At 48.8% G+C, this 18,540-nt stretch overlaps 1 protein-coding gene across 1 annotated transcript; it reads right to left on the bottom strand.

Annotated features, from left to right (window-relative positions):
* Positions 1-15,824: 15,824 nt before the first annotated feature.
* Positions 15,825-18,068, bottom strand: LOC144100158 (dol-P-Glc:Glc(2)Man(9)GlcNAc(2)-PP-Dol alpha-1,2-glucosyltransferase-like). Its single transcript, XM_077633183.1, has one exon. The coding sequence runs from the start codon at positions 18,052-18,054 to the stop codon at positions 16,525-16,527; it is 1,530 nt and encodes a 509-aa protein (XP_077489309.1). The 5' UTR covers positions 18,055-18,068; the 3' UTR covers positions 15,825-16,524.
* Positions 18,069-18,540: the final 472 nt, after the last annotated feature.

Genomic DNA, 18,540 nt, shown 5'->3' with positions numbered 1-18,540 from the left:
AAGGAAAACGAAGTAGAAAAGAATGTTCTCCCATTTACTCTGTATTAATCAATCTGACTGACCGCCTCTGAATTTTTCTTTCAACGTTAATGCCCATTGTACAGTCGCATCTTGAGACGTAGATCCCGTTAGTCCTGCATATGCTAAACACTTGGAATGCATTTGGGACAGGGTCTGTTCCGCGGTTATTGTTTCGCCTCTTTTCACTGAGTTCGCCTTAGATAAGAAGATAAGTACCACTACATCAACCGTTTATATCATCATCATCATCATCATCATCACCATCAGCCTGACTACGTCCACTGCAGGACAAAGGCCTCTCCTATACCTCTGCAACTAACCCTGTCCTATGCCAGCTTCGGTTACCCTATCCCCGCAACCTTCTTAATTTTATCCGCCCTCCTAACCTTATGCCGCCCCCTGCTACGCTCGCCCTTAAGGACCGGCGGTTATATTGCCTTCGTATTACAGGTTCCATGCCCCAGCCCATTTCTTCTTGATTTCGATCAGGATATCATTAACCCGCGTTTGTTCCCTCACCCACTCTGCTCTCTTCCTGTACTTTAATGTTCCGCCTATAATTTTTATTTCAATAGCTCGCTGTTTTGTATTTAACTTAAGTTGAACGCTTTTCGTTAGACCCCACGTTTCTGCCCCGTAAATGAGTGCCTATAAGATACAGCTGCTGTACACTTTTCTCTTGCGGGATATTGGCAAACTGACATGATCTGAGAGAACCGGCCAGTCTGTATACTTCATGATAACAAGACAGCCAGTTTGTTTACGTATATATTTTTTCCTTTCCAGTCAGAATGCAGCCTAGGAAAGCCAGACAGTTGCGGCCTCCCGCTCAGCAGCATTTCTTCGCTTACCAAGGCGGGTTCTGCAGCACTGGCCGGTACCCCAAGGCAATGTAGTGCATAAACAATGCACTTAACATTGCACCGAAAGTCGTGTGTGTACTTCGTTTATTTCTTTAGTTTTTTTGCTCTCAAGGCTGCACTATTATGCAGCGGAAACATCGAAACCCCCGTGTCACTCGAATCCACACAGCTGCGAGGACGAACAGCATCACAAGGCTGGCAGGGTGTGCGCGCTTGCAGCTTCGTGGTTTTCGGGCCTATTGACGTCATTTGAGCTCGGCTTGTTTTTAGTATTTGTGTACGGAAGTTGCTCTGAGTCGCCCAGGGGTAGCAGAGAAGTGTTGCGGTACGAGCACCCACTTTTGCACGGAACCTGTACATTCAAGGCAAGGCTGTCCGTGGTATACGGCGTCGCTGGCATCCTTAACTAAAAGAAGTATGACGTCACAACAAGCTAAAAGATAGTGGTAATCCAGCACTCTGGTTATCTACTTGACATATCATACGAGCGCTGGTTAGATTGCTTGACTACTCAGCCGGAGTACCCGGGTTCAATTACGGCTGCGGCGGTCGCATTTCGATGGAGGCGAAATGCTGGAGGACCGTCTAGTGTTCGATGCCAGTGTACGTTGGAGAACCTTTCGGTCGAAATTGTCTGGAGGCCTCCACTACGGCGTACCTCACAGCCTCATAGACGTTTAATACCGTAAACCAAACCAACAAATCTATCTCAGTATAAATACTGGCAAAACCAACTCTGCCCTGTTCACACCAAAAGAACCACCAAGCAGACATACAAGGTTCACTGAAACTAAATAATTCAAATATCCCCGTTGAAACTGTCTTCAAATTTATGTTGTGTCGTTTGATCATCATATGTCATGGAATGCTAATATCTATTCTGTCAATCTTTAAAATCTCGTGCGTTACTTGACTCCTTTCTAAACTAATATCTTGTTTACCAGAAAGTGCTGAGCTTTTATTATATAATTCCTTTCTTTCTGTCGTCTACACACTACTGCCCTCTGGCGTGTGTTACCACCACTAACACGAATCTTACGAAACTTTACAGCGTCGGAAAAAAGGACCATTCGTATAATCACGAATACTTCAAATCATAGCCACTAAGGCGATATGTGTAGAAAAATGAGTTTACAATATATTCCTGAAGTTTATATTACAGAACAGTGTCCCAGAGAACAATATTTATAGGACATCCACAAATGGCCCCAATATCAGACATAATCTTGGAGACCCGTGAACATCAGTGCGAGCATTCGCAAAAATTCTGACATGGCAGTAATTTATTTACTGTAATGGAATTGCTAGAATTTAATTAATTTTCCCGGTAATTTGTAACGCAACGAATTGTTTTTTCTGGTCTAGTAATTCCGTAATGTAATGATTTATTTTGCAGCAGTAATTTAGCAGCATAAGTAATTAATTACTTGCGAAACTAAAATGCACTTCTTTGTCGACCAAGCTTTGAGCTTTGGTCTGTCGTGCGCGTGGTTGGGCGCCTCGAAAGGAGGAACGACGCGGTGCAGGAAGTGCGTACTACTGTGCCTCCGAGACCGCCGCTCTCATCTGTTGTTGGCTCGGATGGTCCTTGGGCATTGGAAGGGTACGCGGGAGTTGTTGGGATTCACAAAGGTAAGATGGCTGAAGTACGAGCAGGAAAGAGGAGGCAAGAGACGGGGTTACGCACAGGAAAACAGGAAAGCTCTTTATGCGGGGTATTTATATCTTGTTAAAGCTGAGACGGGGTGGTCGAAGACCGAGAATTCAGCCTGCCTCCTTTCTCGGGTCACATCACACACACTGGCATGCTAAAAAATCTAGTGGCCGCGGTGTGGTAAAGCGGCGGGGGGGGGGGGGGGGGGTAGGTAGAAAGAATAGACTTCTTCGAACCTGACAATGCACGTTAAGCACACCAAGATATTGCAGGGCACAGAGGATCACCGCGGAGTGGATCCACATCTTATCTCCAGATGAAACAGTCAACATGCTCGTATACGCCAGTGGAAAAAAGCAAAAACTCAACCATTGTCTCCGTCGCCATGTCCAGACCCTCACTTGAGAACCCTAAGAGCACGCGGCACAACTTCGAGCCACTAACTGGATGGCTGTGTGTGAAGACTCGCCGCACTTCGGGCACACACAGTTACAACAGAACGTCGTACCGCTAACCATGGCGGAAGATTGTTTGTTGTTGCCTTGGTCACATGGCACATACCCACATAACATATGGCGGAAGATATTGCTGCCCACTTCTACCCTACCGCCTTCTCCCCTTCCTCTTCTTCCTATGACACGGATCAATAATCTGTTACGTCAGAATTAAAACCGGCCATATCTACCCTTCACCGAGTGGTCACACCAGGTGAAGACAAGATAGCTAACAAGATGCTCACTCACCTACGTGACAACGCCCTCCAGTATGACTCCTAAAATTTATAAACTCTGCTTGATTAACATGGCACACTCCCGACTTCATGGAAATCGATGCTGCTTAGACCAATTCCCAAATATGGCAAGTAACCCACGAATCTCCACAATCTACGACCCATTTCTACGACGTACTGCATAAACAAGGTCATAGAGCGTATGGCCCTCACTCATCTGCCTTGGCTGCAAGAACGACACGGCCTTTTGGATGCACGCGTTATTGGCGTTCGCAGCCATATGAGCAAGCGAGACGCCATGTTGGCCATCATCTCAGGCGCAAAGAACCAGTGAACAGCGCGGAGCCGTTGGTGTGAGCATCAAAGGCGCCATCGACAATGTTGTCCACCACGCCGTTTTAAACGCACTCAAACGATCCATCCGGGCCATCGTCTATACGAGTACATCAGTGACTTCCCTCACAACAGAACAGTTACGGCCCGGGCTCAAGCCGACCAGTCTAACCTTCACTGTGTTACACGAGGCGTCCCTCAGGGCTTCATACTATCTGTAGAACTCTTTAATCTCGCTCTCAGTGATCCCTCCTTCGGCAAGTGAAGCACATTCATTTCTCCATAAGCTGTTGGCATCACCCTATGGACCACACACAGCTCTCCCACCCGTATGGAGCGCACTCTTCAAACAGGCCTCGACATCATCGCCCGACACACGGCGTCCTGTAGGCTTAGAAATCTCAGCAGCAAAATTAGAATACTGCGTGTTCACTAATGCTATAGACAAAAATGCTGAACATAACCGCCAACTAACACAACTACAAGCTGACGGCTCTCTCAACCCACGACACCCAGACATCCGTATCTTGGGCTTCTGGCTACAGGACAACGTAAAGTGGGACGTTGGGCTGAGCAAACTCCCTCGACAACTCCTACAAATACTTCGCTTGCTCTGTCGCATTACTCGCCGCTAACGCGGCATGAGGGAACATCACCTGCGCAAAATTACACTTTTTCTGGCTTATTCCCGCATCATGTACCATTTACCGTACGCAACGCTGACATGTACAGAGCACGGATGCCTTGTTTCGCCAACTCACCAAGGTTGTTACGAGCGTACCCCGCTCCACTCCCACATATCGGGGTGCAAACCGGGGGGGGGAGGAGAATGTTTCCGGAATGGTGGCGCACACATGTGGAATCGCCGAGGCCGAGGCCCCGATTACGCTGCCGCTATAATTTACGGTAACGCTCGGGTCAGGAAGTTCGGCGTACGGTACTCCCGGAAGGATCGGGATGCAAGTAGCATTAGTAGTAGTAGTAGTATTACTAAGAGATTAATAGATTTTAGTGATAAAAAGCACAACAGAGTGCACATTTTGCGAGCATCCCCCAAGCAGCAAGATGCAAGGCTGTGCTTGGGCGCCAAAGGGAGAGGTGGTGCACGTCGCAGTTCAAAACTAGTCAGGAGCCTGAACAGCACTCCGAACTTGTTACGTAAACTAAGGGCTCTGTGGTGTCTGGTAACATTTGTCGCCACGAGGCACGAGTGGGAACCGGCGGAAATGCCCATGGCGCGAACATTACCGAGCTCAGGCTGCCGAAGTCTATTCTTGGGACCACCCAGGCAATAAATAGCCTGGTTTAAAGACTTGTAACGGTGGAGACAACTTCGGGCGGCAAGGGGCTGGGTTCACCTCTCGTTTCTTCCTTGAGTGCAGTGTAAGTCGAGCGACCGGCCATGTTTCTGTTTTAGTTTTGTTGGCATTGCCTCATGTTTGTACTGGCCCGTGCTATACCAAAAAAGGGCGTTGAGAGAATATTTGGCTGGGATGGAATCTGCCGGGAAGACCAAAGAATTTGCGCATCACGACAGTTCGGTACTTCTTTAGGAGTTGGTATAACCATCGCTGATTTCTATGAAGGCGAGAACGTGCCTGTTAACCAAGCAGAGTTTATAAACTCTAGGAGACATTGAAGGAAGTTGTCAGGTAAGTTAGTGAGCATCTTGTTAGTTACCTTGCCTTCGCCTAGAGTGACCGCTCGGCGGAGGATAGAGATGGCGGGTTTTGAATATGAGGTGGAAGAGGAAGAAGGGGAAAACGTTTTGTTTCTGCGTCAGAGGTAGAAATCGAAGGTGAAGAAGGGGTAGTTGGGAGAAAGAGAGAAAAAGGTGAACACAAATGCAGGGAGGTTAACTAGGCGGCGCCCAGTATATTAACCTGCACGTGGGAAGGGGGACGGAGGAAGTGATAGAAAGGGAAGAAAGTAAGAATAAATCACTTTTCCACGTGTGTGTAGCCATTACTAACAGGGTACACAGGGCACGCAGTGAAAATTTACAACCTTGAACTCAGTCCTGAGCCCTTCAAGAACATCAAGAGCCCCTTCACAGCTGTCCTCGGAGACGAAGGGTTAGCCCGCTAACTCTGTGAATCCCAACAACTCCCTGCCTTTCCTCCTCCTCCTCGCCCTCCTCCTCCTCCTCCTCCTCCTCACAACTCCCGCCTACCCTTCTAATACCCGCAGGCAGCCAGCCCGGACAAGGACTCCCACGGATACGACGGCGGCGACCTTCCAACATCCTCCCCTCCCCCCCCCCCCCCCCCCCCCCACATCTCCTTCCCCTCCCCTGGTCCCCCAAGAGTGATGCCCAAAGAGCCAACATACGTCGGGACCAGTATCCCCCCCCCCCCCCCACTTCATAGCAACAACCACCACCACCACAACAGAAGAAACCGGTGTTCCTGGAGGCACAGTCCTATTACTCACTTGCGGCGCGTCGCAAGAGTCCAAAGCTTGGTTAAGACAAAGAGTAGTAGTGCATTTTAATGAAAATCCGGCCGCGGCGGTCGAATTTCGATGGAGGCTAAATTCTAGAGGCCCGGGTATTGTGCGATGTCAGTGCACGTTAAAGAACCCCGGGTGGCCGAAAGTTCCGGAACCCTTCACTATACGGCGTCTCTAATAGCCTGAGTCACTTTGGGGCGTTAAGCCTCCATAATCCATAAACCATTTATGCATGCTTGCTATATTTGTTCTGCACCCGGGGCAGCGACACCCGTCAAGCCCGTCTTTAGGCTTTTTATTCCCCGGTCTTCACCACCATTGATGTATAAACTGATTGAAGTTGAATTTACTTACTCCCTCATTTTTTTCGCTAATATTACTTTTTACGTCATTTCACTTCTTTGAGCTTTTCTTTAAGCGGGCGGATGCTCAAATTGAGATATCCAAGAATATATATAAAGAAAAGAAGCAGTTCGTCATTAATGAGTGATGAAATTTCGCATGAACAATGTCGCAAAGACAAATCAATCGACCATAAATGCCCACATGTGCGTAATCGGTTATACCATTTATGCAATAAGAACGCCTGGTCGCCACATAGTAGCTTCCTGTATATATCCTCAAAACGACGCACCGTTCACCGCTTAATTCACATTGTGTTCCGACAGCTTTCACGCTCAACAGATGGCAGCACAGTTGTCCTATCTGTTCCACAAGCTTTTTTTTTAGTTTTTTCTCTGCCTTAAGTTTTTTTCTCTGCCATGTGTCACCTGTGCACGGAGTTGCCTGCTGTTTTTTTACTATCCTCTTTCACAATAATGAACGCACACCGGAAATGTCTCAGCGCATTGAAAGCTCGCGCACGAAAGCACGTGGCCAGTGTTCGAACGTATTGAAATAAAAACGAAAAAAAAAAAACTTGGAGTAAATAGCAGCTGAAGTCAAGCTGTACCAAGGTCGTTACGGCAAACAAGCAGCGGAAATTGTCTCGAGGTCTGTGTTTGTGTTCATAAAAAATATGTGGCCAGGGCTAATATTTGGATGAAAAAAAATGGCAGCCATAGCTCCACATTTGTATGAGTTGCTGCACATTGACACTCGAATCCAGAAGACGGCGCGAAGAAAACCACTCACTCATAAAAAAAAATATTGCGGTATGGGGGAGGTGCGACAGGAAGAAGTGAGAAAAATTAGGATGCTAGGACAGTGCATGTGTTTAGTGTCAGCATAGATCTACTGATGGGTAGTATATCAAGTAGATCAGGGTTGGATTTATGATTAGCTCTTTGAAGGGACGGTTACCGGGCTCCAGTCTAACCTGAACAACGCATTTCTTAAAGTTTACGCGTTCAATAAATGGGATCAACGCCTTCTTTTCCCAGATCATTCCTTGTTTAGGGGGCAGGAGATGACCGCCCTCATTCCCCTTCCGAAATCCATCCATGAATTCGATTCAATGGCACCCGCCGCGGTAGCTCAGTGGTTAGGGCGCTCGACTACTTATCCGGAGTTCCCGGGCTCGAACCCGACCGCGGCGGCTGCGTTTTTATGGAGGAAAAACGCTAAGGCGCCCGTGTGATGTGCGGTGTCAGTGCACGTTAAAGATACCCAGATGGTCGAAATTATTCCGGAGCCCTCCACTACGACACCTCTTTCTTTCTTCTTTCACTCCCTCCTTTATCCCTTCCCTTACGGCGCGGTTCAGGTGTCCGCCGATATATGAGACAGATACTGCGCCATTTCCTTCCCCAAAAAACCAATTATTATTATTATTATTATTATTATTATTATTAATATTATTATTATTATTATTATTATTATTATTATTATTATTATTATTATTATTATTATTATTATTATTATTATTATTATTATATTATTATTATTATTATTATTATTATTATTATTATTATTATTATTATTATTATTATTATTATTATTATTATTATTATTATTATTATTATTATTATGTCACTAGTGCAAGCTTTCCGGCCTATAAGGCGTAGCTGTGGGTGTGTGAAGAGCAGGAACACCTCGCTTCCGAAGTTTTCATGGCCTTTCACCAAACAAAGGTGGGACCTTGATCTGTAGGGCTGAAGCATCAGGTTGGCGCGGGGTGAGCTGCCCAAGTGAACTTCTTGGGAGAGGTAGTGTTGGGAGAAGATTTTCGCTTTGGGAAGAGGTGTGCTCTGTATACAGCATGAGCCAAGCTCATGTCGAAGTGATGTGCAATCCTTGCCAAAAGTAACCAGACTAGACGGTTTCTCGGTCGTATATTGAAGCTATTATGCCAGTCCTCATGCTCTAAATCTTTTTATGGCAAGGAGAAATTCTAGAGGCCCGTGTACTGTGCGATGTAAGTCCACGTTAAAGAACCCCAGGTCGCCGAAATTTCCGGAGCCCTCCACTACGGCGTCCCTCATAGCCTGAGTCGCATTGGGACGTTAAACCCCCGTAAACCGTAAACCAATTGTAAAGATATATAAAGTTGAAAAGAACGACATACGCCTGTTCGCGTTTCATTCCGGTCTGACTGTACGTACATAATATGCAAATACGCCCAGAAAAGCAAAATTTGCGTTGACAACGCACAGACACCACATCTTCAGTGCTGCATCTAGGCACCATGCCCACCCGCCGCGGTGGCTGAGAGGCTAGGTAGGGCGGTCGGCTACTGATCCGGAGTACCCGGGTTCGAACCCGACCGCGGCGGCCGCGTTTCGGTAGAGGCGATACGCAAAATGACACCCGTTTGTTGTGCGATGTCAAGGCAGGTTAAAATCCCCAGGTGGTCAAAATTATTCCGGAGCACAGCCGAATACAAGAGGGAAATGCGACGGCACTATAGAAATTATAGACAATGAGGTAAAAACGAGAACAAGTTCCAAAATTCGGCTAACTCACGCAGAAGAATCGGAGTTTCAGGCAAACAGTACGAATCCGAACTTAATAATCATAAGATATTCACAATCGGCATGCAGGAATTACATGAAAGGGAGAACTTCAAGTAAAGCGCTAAATACACTACGGAAAGGAACACACAAGATGACAAAACAACAGTAATCTGGGCTCCATGGAAACACGAGGCTTATACGCTACCCGCGGACTTGGCAGTAGGAGAAGGAGGAGGAAAAACTTTATTAAAATGAAAGGGAGTTGGGCGAGCTTATTGGTGGGGCCCTCATTCCAGGGCTCCACTTGCTTGAGCTGTCCTGTGGACCTGTTGTGGACCTGTGGACCTGTGGGCCCGTTGGTCCTCCAGGTTATAGCTGGTCAGCAGCGCCTCCCACCGCTCAAAAGACGTGTTTGCCGTCTGTAGAGTGTTCGGTTTGGCCCCACATCCCCACGAAATGTGGAAGAGTGTAGGACGGTCCTGGCACCAGGGACAGATGTCAAAGTATAATGTTGGGTGTACGAGATGTAGTCTATAGAGGTCTGGAAATGTGTTCGTCTATGCCGCCAAGAGACGGCATCTGGGGTGTCTAATTTCCTATGAGGTGGAGGGAAATGTCTCCTTTGAAGGCGCTGAAACTCGAGGCGTTCGTTATACCTAGAAGGTAGAGGGGTAAAAGCGGGCACGGTTTTTGGCCCCGCTCGGTTGATGATGCCTCGAGCTAGAGCATGTGCCCCCTCATTTCCCTCCAGTCCATCGTGGCCGGAGGTCCAGGTGATTTGGTGGTGCTTGGTGAGGCCAGGCAGTGCGATAGGGGAACTCGATCTGCACGCTCCAAGCATTCGCAGAAAGTTCGAATTACTGTGCTGTGTGGCCAATTTTCATATTAAATCGGATTAAACGTCGGTGAGATTTCGAATTTCCGCTTCTGTCAACCATGCACCCTTCCGTGTATCCTTGGACGCTGCCAAACAACGCTCGGTGGGCTCTGCCTTCGGAGGCATTGGCTTTCTTCCTTGAAGGCAAAACTTTATGCGTTGGAAATGTACCGGTACCGTAGATGACGTCATCATGCGTCCCCCCACTTGGCGCTGTGCGCTGCGGAGAAGTTTGAAAGCCGTATAAATTTTAAATGACTATTACTTCACTATTTCATTAGCTAGCCCAAAATTATTTCGCATGCTTTACATGCAAGTTTCACTCATTGCGCCTCTTTAAGCTCGTCGTCGAATTCTAAAACCTCTGCAGTTGCCCTTTAATGCTTCTTCCACCTGCGGAGAGGCACAGCTAGGCACTGTGAATTCTCTTTTGGTGCAAAGAATCTCGTATGTTCCGCGTGCCTGAAGAGTAGGTGTACATGTTGAATTTTATTGCCGCAAGGGTATCTTTGGTCGCATTGTGTCATGACACACGTTATCTTGCTGATGAACAAGATGGAGTCACAGACCCATTTTCCAATTATTTCACTCCCAAAAAGCCGAGTACCAGGACAAGGGAAAGCTTGTACCTCGACGAGACTCGAGATCGAACACAGCACCTCCAGTATGTAAGACACATGCTAAACCCATTAGATCACCGAGTCATCATCATCATCGACATCACTAGCCTGACTGCGCCCACTGCTGGGCAAAGGCCTCTCCCATGCCTCTCCAATAAACCCTGTAGAGTTAGCGTTAAAGGGTCCCTGAAAAGAGTGTTTGAGGTTGGCTATAATGCGCTTGTATTATGTAGTGTATAGGCCACAGAGCGTTCATGTCGCGTGCAAGACCTCAAAGGCAAGCCCATCATTTACAATATGTATTTAAAAATTCGCGCTTCTACTCTTCGAGGCGAACACCGGTGCCGGGATTTCGCTCGAATCCGCGTGCAACTCGTCATGCTGCGCTCGTTATGTCAGCAGCGGAGGGATGTCATTGGTTCGCCAGGCCAACTCTGACGTCATACACCTTCCATGGCCGCGGCTGGAAGCAATGCCCCTGGGGGACTCCCGCGCGCTTTCGGCAGCCGGCAGAGGGGCCCAGTGGGCGGTGGCGGCGGAGGAGCACCGACACTTCATTGTCATTGTGGAAAAGTGACGAGATGAGAGATAAAGGCGCGAAAACGCGGAAATTCAAATTTTAACTACAGATAACTCAGGTTCCACAAAACGCATTAAATGAATTCTTGCTGGAGGATAATTCTGAAGCGGCGTCCTTTAACATCCTAGGCATACCGCAACTTTGTTCAGAGCCCTTTTCAGAGCCCCTTTCAGAGCGCCAGAACTTTCGCCACCTGCGCTTTTCTGTCCGCGGCGAAACAACCGCCAACATCGCTCGTGCGTCGGCGTGGAAGAGTGTGCCGAGATAAACGCAGCGTTCGGTGGTCTCCCTGCGTCATTACGGAAATAACCGAGGTTTGCAAGCCCCAGGCAAAAGGGAGCTCGACCCACACTTATTACAGCTACGTTCACCGTCAGCACGCTTCGACATCGCTTGTCTGTCGCAAGAGATGAGGCAGAAGTTAATGAGCGCTTCGGATATATGGCGCAAACGCCCATCCCGTAGACAGCTGGGCTGTGTCCTTGTGATCTGCTGCTACTCCGAAGCTGTGCTCCACTTCCTCGTTCCATTCTATTCTTTTTTTTAACTGATCCTCCTTCAGGAGAATGGCTCATCCTGTGCGTGCGTGCGGTGACTGTGACAAGCTTGTGATCATTACCTATTTTTTTGTTATTAACGCGACAGCGTGAAAGGCTTTATTAAGCCTAAAATTCGTTGTAGGCGTTGTCGGCGATAAATAGGGTAGCGTAGGGTGGCTCAAGCACCCCCCCCCCCCCCCGGGACGGTAACCTAGGTGGAAAAGGAAGGTCACGCTACCTTGTGGGATCATCAACAACGTACCCACCAAATTGTGAGCAAACTAACCAGTGTGGCAGGTGGCTGCTAAATTAATGGTTGATCGCGAGAGGTTGCTCGGGACGAACAACCTGGGTTGCACAAGACCGACCGATAGCAGCATATGCTGTTGCAAGGCAATGGCACATCCCCTAACCGGTGCACCATTGCGGAAGGAGTGGTTTGAGGACTTCAGGGACATATCACCGTAATGTAGGGAATTCGGCGTACATGTGCATTAACTCATTAACGCTGTCGCGTCATATCCTTAAGGTGAATCTTAAGTGTCCGCTCCAATGTTTTTTTCCTACTGCCCCTCTGAAATTCACGCGTCGCAGCAATAGCGGCCAGCTTGGAGCCAGTAGACAGGTCCGTGCATATTCCTTTTTTTTTTCTCAGAGCCACCTAATGATCATAATGGCTCGCCCCAGATCTGCGGGCACCACCTTTACCATGCGCACGCGCTTATTTTTTCTGCGATCTTTATTTGTTCGTCACTGCCTATATTTTCCTCGTCCTACTTTTTTGATCTAGGCCCCTTTTGTCTGCCTGTTCTAATTTTGTGCGCACTTGTATGGCAACAATCATTATATGTATTTCCAATTCCTGCCACATGTGGCGCGGAGCGTAGTTACTCGATCATAAACAAGTTGCGGAGCTGCCCACGAAATCCATCTGTATGGCATTTAGGCTGGTGTGAAACTCAGTAGAAGTCTCCAGATGATTTGAATTTGGTGTTCAGGCTGAAAAAAAAAAGCAATCTGGCAAAAAGAGCAAACTTTATGATATTCTGACTGCAGCGCAGTACAATAAGCTTTCAGATCAGAAAAGTTTGAAGATTAGTCGGTGCTAACCATACAAAAGTGCAAGTAAAGGACCGAATGCTTGCCCTGGGCCTTTTTCACAAGGCCGCACTGCGAGCTGCTCAACCAGCTGGCCGAACATGGCTAGGGGACAGAGCTCTCCGTGAGGCCCAGGCCCGCGGACTCTTGGTCAAGTAGGAGGCCACCCTTAAGGACCTTTTGTTCTTTTCTTAAAATAAAGTTGTTTCCACCTCGGCCTTGGCCGAACGCGGTGTGTCGGGGGGAGGCACGGAGTAGCTCAATAAGTTTATTCTTTCGCTGTTTCTCTCGCAGCTGGAAGACACGAGTAGCGAAGGAATTTGCTCTGAGAATACGATCCTTCCTTTGATACGAGTCCTCCGACCGCAGTCAGTTGCCCGTGAGCACAGCCGGATACGGTTCACCAGCGTCTCTTGCTTTCGTTTGCTTTTATGTGGCTATGGAGTATAGTGGAAAACACGTGTACTGCGCGAATTATTTCAGGAGACAAAGAAATGATTTCTGAAGCACCTCTGGAAGTGCCTGAGAATATGGACAACACATGACTACATAAGAGGTCTTCTGAGGGAAAGCGATTAGCGAGGAAAATAAGTTTTTGTCGAAAGGTACTTCGACCTGGCAGAAAGCAGGATAGTCTCTCCTGTAGAAACGCGGTCGCACCACTGGAAGAAATGCCAAGTTTTCATATTCACTTATTTTGTGCCGTCACGACAAGAAAAAAAAAACAGTAGTATGGTTGTCATAAGTGATGACACAACCCCCGAAGGCTTTCGACAGAGCAGAGCACTACTGTTTCGCTGTTCTGAGGGGCCCGGGTTTATCGGGAGTCTTTGTGGATAGACTAAGGGCTCTTTGCGCAGGTCTCTTCAGCCAGCCCTCAGTGATAGGCAGGATATGCGGACAGTCCCCAGTGACAGAAGTGTATACGGCAGGGTTGTCCCATGTTGCCTGCACTGTTCGCTTTGCCACTTGACCCTACAACAGCAGAATTTCAGGCTTCGCACTCACTGGACTAGACAGCGCGAGCATTTCCGTATGCATAAGCAGATGAGTGTATACGCTGAGATCTCTGGCACTCAGCTTAGCACCGAAAAGAGTCGCGCCTTGGCCTTTGGTCCGTTGGCTCAAGCCTTGCCTCGTGTTGTACGCTTTGCTTCAGGAGCGGGGGTCTTGGGAGTGCTTTTTGAACCTTCATAGGTTTCAACCAGGGCGTGGGATAAGGCGCTCGTGCGCGCTCAGGCTTTCGTCGACTCAGTCGATTCACGTGATTGGACATTACATACGAAGGGAATTTTGTTTGAAACGCGTGCAGTGGTGCATGCTTCCTTATCGCGCGCATTGCCATCACGCCTCGTCGCACCTCGGAGACGTTGTCAACGCTTGCTATAGTCGCTTTTGTTGGATGGAAAGTCCGCATTAGTTGCCCGGCCCTTGCTGAACCTGGCAACGGAGAGCGGGGCTTAGGACTGCCGTCATGGCAAGCTGCTGCAAGGTATTAAAGGATTATTTAAACGTATTAAAAAATTCCTTAAGGCTAGTCATGTTGGCAAAAAACACGAAGCTGAGAAGATCGCATTTGCAGTGCCCGGCCAGCCATTCTGGGTCGTTGTGGGGTCCTCAGAAAACGGCGAAATGCAGACCTTCCAAAAAATTTTTCACAGTTGTGAGTAATACCAAATAGTGGGGAAAGGGCCCAGCTTTCAAATGAAACCAAGACTAAACAAAGTCGTGGGAAGCAATGGGCGCGAAGTCCTGCCGCATTCCGCTCCGAAATCGCCATATCCGGGCTTCGTACGTAGGCGCGAAATATAAAGGTATTGGTATAGTAGTTCCAATTTATACTTTGAAACTTTTTAGGCAGGAACTTTAGAGTCTATTGGTCCTGAATGTGCCATTTTTTCAAAATCGAAATTTTCGAATTTTTTTTTATCATTTCAATGCCGCGCAACCCCTTGGAATAAATTTGTTCCGCTTCCTCCTCTTCGCGGAAAAGGGCTACGTGTGTGGTCACGTGAGCGCATGTCAGCACGCGTCCCGCGAAGGTCGCATAGTGTCACATACATAGTGTTCGTGTTATCAAGTTCAGTCAAGTGAGCTCTCCAGCGCGGACGCCGAAGTGGTTACACTGAAGTATGACGTCCAACCCCTACACTGCAATTGTTCATTATAAAATCTCAACATTTTTCTTCAATTAAAGAAGTAATTGATATCGAAAGAGGACCGACGAAAATTTCCTCTGACTGCTTCCACAGTCATTTCGAAAGGTGAGTAAATTTCCCAGCCAATTTACCCTTGCGACATCACCGCTTGTTGGGGCCATCGTGGCAAACCTTGCGATGAGTAAAATCGGTGCATGATTGTTGTATGACCGGATGTTTTGGTTATCACTCAAGCATCTAGCATGATTTCCACAATGGAGGCCGGTCCGGACTGGCTAGAAAGCATGGAATGCTTTCTCAGTAGTGCCCGAGCCGTGCTAAGCGGCCGTGCCTTCTTTGTACAAGAAAACTGAGGCTTGGCGAAGAATGAGCACACAACGTCTACAATGTCAGCAATGCTTGTTTATCTACTACATCAGCAAAAGTGTGACACGTAAGTAACAAGCACATCCAAGAGCACATGTGTGCAGCATTCGTACGACACCGTCCAAGGAGTCGCGGAGCCATACTCTGCCTCAAGCTTATTAGGGCTATATGGTGGAAGTTACAAACAGTGCGAAAAACTTAAGGGCCGAGGTATCATAGTAGTTCGTTTATAAGAACGCTCTGTGAAAGACTGGCACCCGTGGCGTACTTTCAGAAGTCGCAGCTGTGCTCCGGTGTACGATATACAAACAGTCTGTACTATATACGCATATCACTCGAAACCGCGAACAGCTCCCGGGTTCGAACCCGACCGCGGCGGCTGCGTTTTTATGGAGGAAAAACGCTAAGGCGCCCGTGTGCTGTGCGATGTCAGTGCACGTTAAAGATCCCCAGGTGGTCGAAATTATTCCGGAGCCCTCCACTACGGCACCTATTTCTTCCTTTCTTCCTTCACTCCCTCCTTCATCCCTTCCCTAACAGCGCGGTTCAGGTGTCCAACGATATATGAGACAGATACTGCGCCATTTCCATTCCACCAAAAACCAATTACTAATTATTATTGAAGCCATCGTCCCTTGTACACCCACACCAACTGTAGGTTCGATTACAGTGGTCAGAGGTTGAGAAACGAAGCAGGGCTAGGTTCACAAAGGATTTTGTTCATAATTGTTTTGGTGGTTGGTTGACCCCTCGATTTAGCAAAGGCTACCATTTGGAAGGAGCTCAGCAAGTGTAATTGCGCTTTCTCAACATACAGTACCCCGACTACCGGCTTCGCCTCCTGGCTTGTCCGACTGCTTTTTGAATGGCATTTCGGCTCAAACGCATCTCAAAATGCAACCCAGAAGATAACGCATACCTAGGAGAGACTGTAAATAATTCACGTAGCGGGTAGTTCTTTGTGTACATAGAAATGAAGAGATAAATCTCCTCTTGAGGAAAAATATTCGAACTGCTGTCGTGCGCGTTCAAAAACGCGTTCTTATTCGTTTTCTATCATTTTTTTTCTACGAGGCGCCACGTGACGCTACTTAACCGCAAGCTGGAAAACGGTAACGTTGACAGAACCAGACGGAACAGAATCATGCATGCAGGAATCCCAACCATTCACGAACCAAGCTGCGTATGACCCGAGCTGTGAAAACGCAGCCGCCGAACATAATGTTAGGAAAAGCGCATAAAACATGCTCGAAGCTATGACAGCGCCAGCGAAAAAAAAAAGAACCCAACCAAAATTCCACAATCCATTGCAAAACCCCACTACAAAAAAGAACTCTGCCTACCAGAAGAAACTCTGCGCCGAACCATCAATGTTCCACACAACGGTACGGGCAAGGAACGCATAAAGCATCACGCAGTAGACAGTAGCGTTGAGAATCAGTTCTAGAATGAGCTCTCGGTAAGTCTCGTTTTTCACGTGAAGGCGGAAGAACACGTAAGGTACGATGAAGTAGCGGAACTCGAGCATTTGGTGGAACGAGGTGGCCGCGAACGTGCAAGCTATGAACAGTACCCGCCATAGAAGCCTGGTGTGTCCCAGTCGGTGCAGCAGAGCGTAGCCAGCGTACACGTACGCCGGAACCAGGCAAAAACGTACCAGGGGGCCCTTTCCCAAGACGTGGGTCCAGACGTGGAACGTAAGATGCCGGTTGTCCAGTAGCGTGTACCGGTGCAGATGTGTGTGGTTCTGCACGGCGAGCACAGACGCCAGTCCAAGCACGGCGTACAGTAGCGGTCTACGGGCGACGCTGTTCGCGAAGTCTGCCACGACCGAGGGTCTTAACATGTGCGGGGCAGCGTGCAGTAGTGTGAAGAGCAGGAAGTAGCCCATTTGGGGTGGGTGGAAGCACATTTGGTGATGCTTGCGGTCGCCTACCACGATGCCGTCGTTGTAGAAGAGAAAAGCCACGAAGCAGAGGCCCACCAGCACGTAGCCTAGACTGTCCCTGATGGTCTCGCAGAGGTCATCGACGAGCCGCTTCCAGACGATGCGGACTCGCACCTCTTTGTGCTCGGGGAGGTCGTGTGTAGTGGCTGGACAGCCGTCGACAATACCGTTGACGACGCCATTAGTTATGCCATTGACGGCACCCTTGCCGACACCATTGGCGACACCATTTCTGACACCATTGCAGACACCACTGACGACGACATTCTTCTCGTCACATCGCTGAAGTTGGAAGCTCGCCTCTAGCTTGTCCAGGAACATGGACCCGGCCGTCATGGCCACCCACAGGACAGAAGACTGCCGGAAGAATATTGCGATGGCTCCGAACGTCGCTGCCAGCCAGTGACGTCGGTTCAGGTACGATAGGTACATGAGGAGCAGGAAGAAAACGCTTCCCGGGTCGGTGTAGTACACGTGCGTCAGTGAGAGCAGGATGGGCAGCGAGTTGACCGCGGCGCTCACCAGGACCTGCTTGGCACGCGGAGCGCCGGGTCCGGCCAGCTTGGTGGCTACGGCGTATGCGACCATCCAGTTGCCCAGCCCGACGAGCATGTTGGTACAGCGAAGCACGTACACCGTGCAGAGGTTCGCGGAGCTGAATAGACCGAGCACGAATAGCAACGCCACGGACAGCGCGTAGACGCCGGGAAGAGTGGTGACCTCTTCGTCCCAGTGGCTGTAGTTTCCGGCGCAGTAATTGTACGCCATGGGAACGTGCCAAATCTCGTCCATGAACGGCTCGGGTTCAACCCTGTGGATCATTAGCGACACGGCCACGGAGCAGAGCGAGACGGGGCACAGGGTTGCCCAGAAGGAGACATGCTCGGTGACGTGGGACCTCAGCCCTCCCCAGGAGTACATCGTCTCTGATGCGGCTTAAGCGACGGCTGGCGCGAAACGGGAAGAACGTTGCTTTTCACCTCGCCCTTTATACTGGAATGCAGCTGGGGGAAAGCAACTGTAAAGTGAGAGAGGGCACCATCACAACATGCGTCGTCCCGCACGCATCCTCGTTCCAGCCTTGCCCGCTAGTCCCCATCCATCCAGCTGGTGCGAGAAAAGCCTCGACGTGGATGGCGGCCTTACAGGCAGGCGGCTTGCGGGTGTAGAATCCGAGCAGATGCAGAGGCTCATTCAAACCGCTGCTCGTTTATGCTTTTCACTGTTTTCGCGGTCTGACTTAATGGCTCAGAACTTGACTGAGCGTTTCGTTAGACGAACAAAGAAAATGAGGCGGGTGCGTGACTTGCCCACTCTTGTTGAAAGGCCTTTCAGTCTTAAATTTTAGACACACGGCCGACGTGTACTTTTTCAAAGACGAACCATTGTTTGACCCAAAACATTTCG

Source organism: Amblyomma americanum, chromosome 8 (assembly GCF_052857255.1).
Source record: "Amblyomma americanum isolate KBUSLIRL-KWMA chromosome 8, ASM5285725v1, whole genome shotgun sequence".
Lineage (NCBI taxonomy): Eukaryota > Metazoa > Arthropoda > Arachnida > Ixodida > Ixodidae > Amblyomma > Amblyomma americanum.
Note: the sequence above shows the minus strand (reverse complement) of the source record. Positions and strands in the feature narration are given on the sequence as shown.

Bases quoted from the DNA above. Each gene is read 5' to 3' on its own strand.
- LOC144100158 (XM_077633183.1), bottom strand. From the start codon at position 18,054: ATGTACTCCTGGGGAGGGCTGAGGTCCCACGTCACCGAGCATGTCTCC.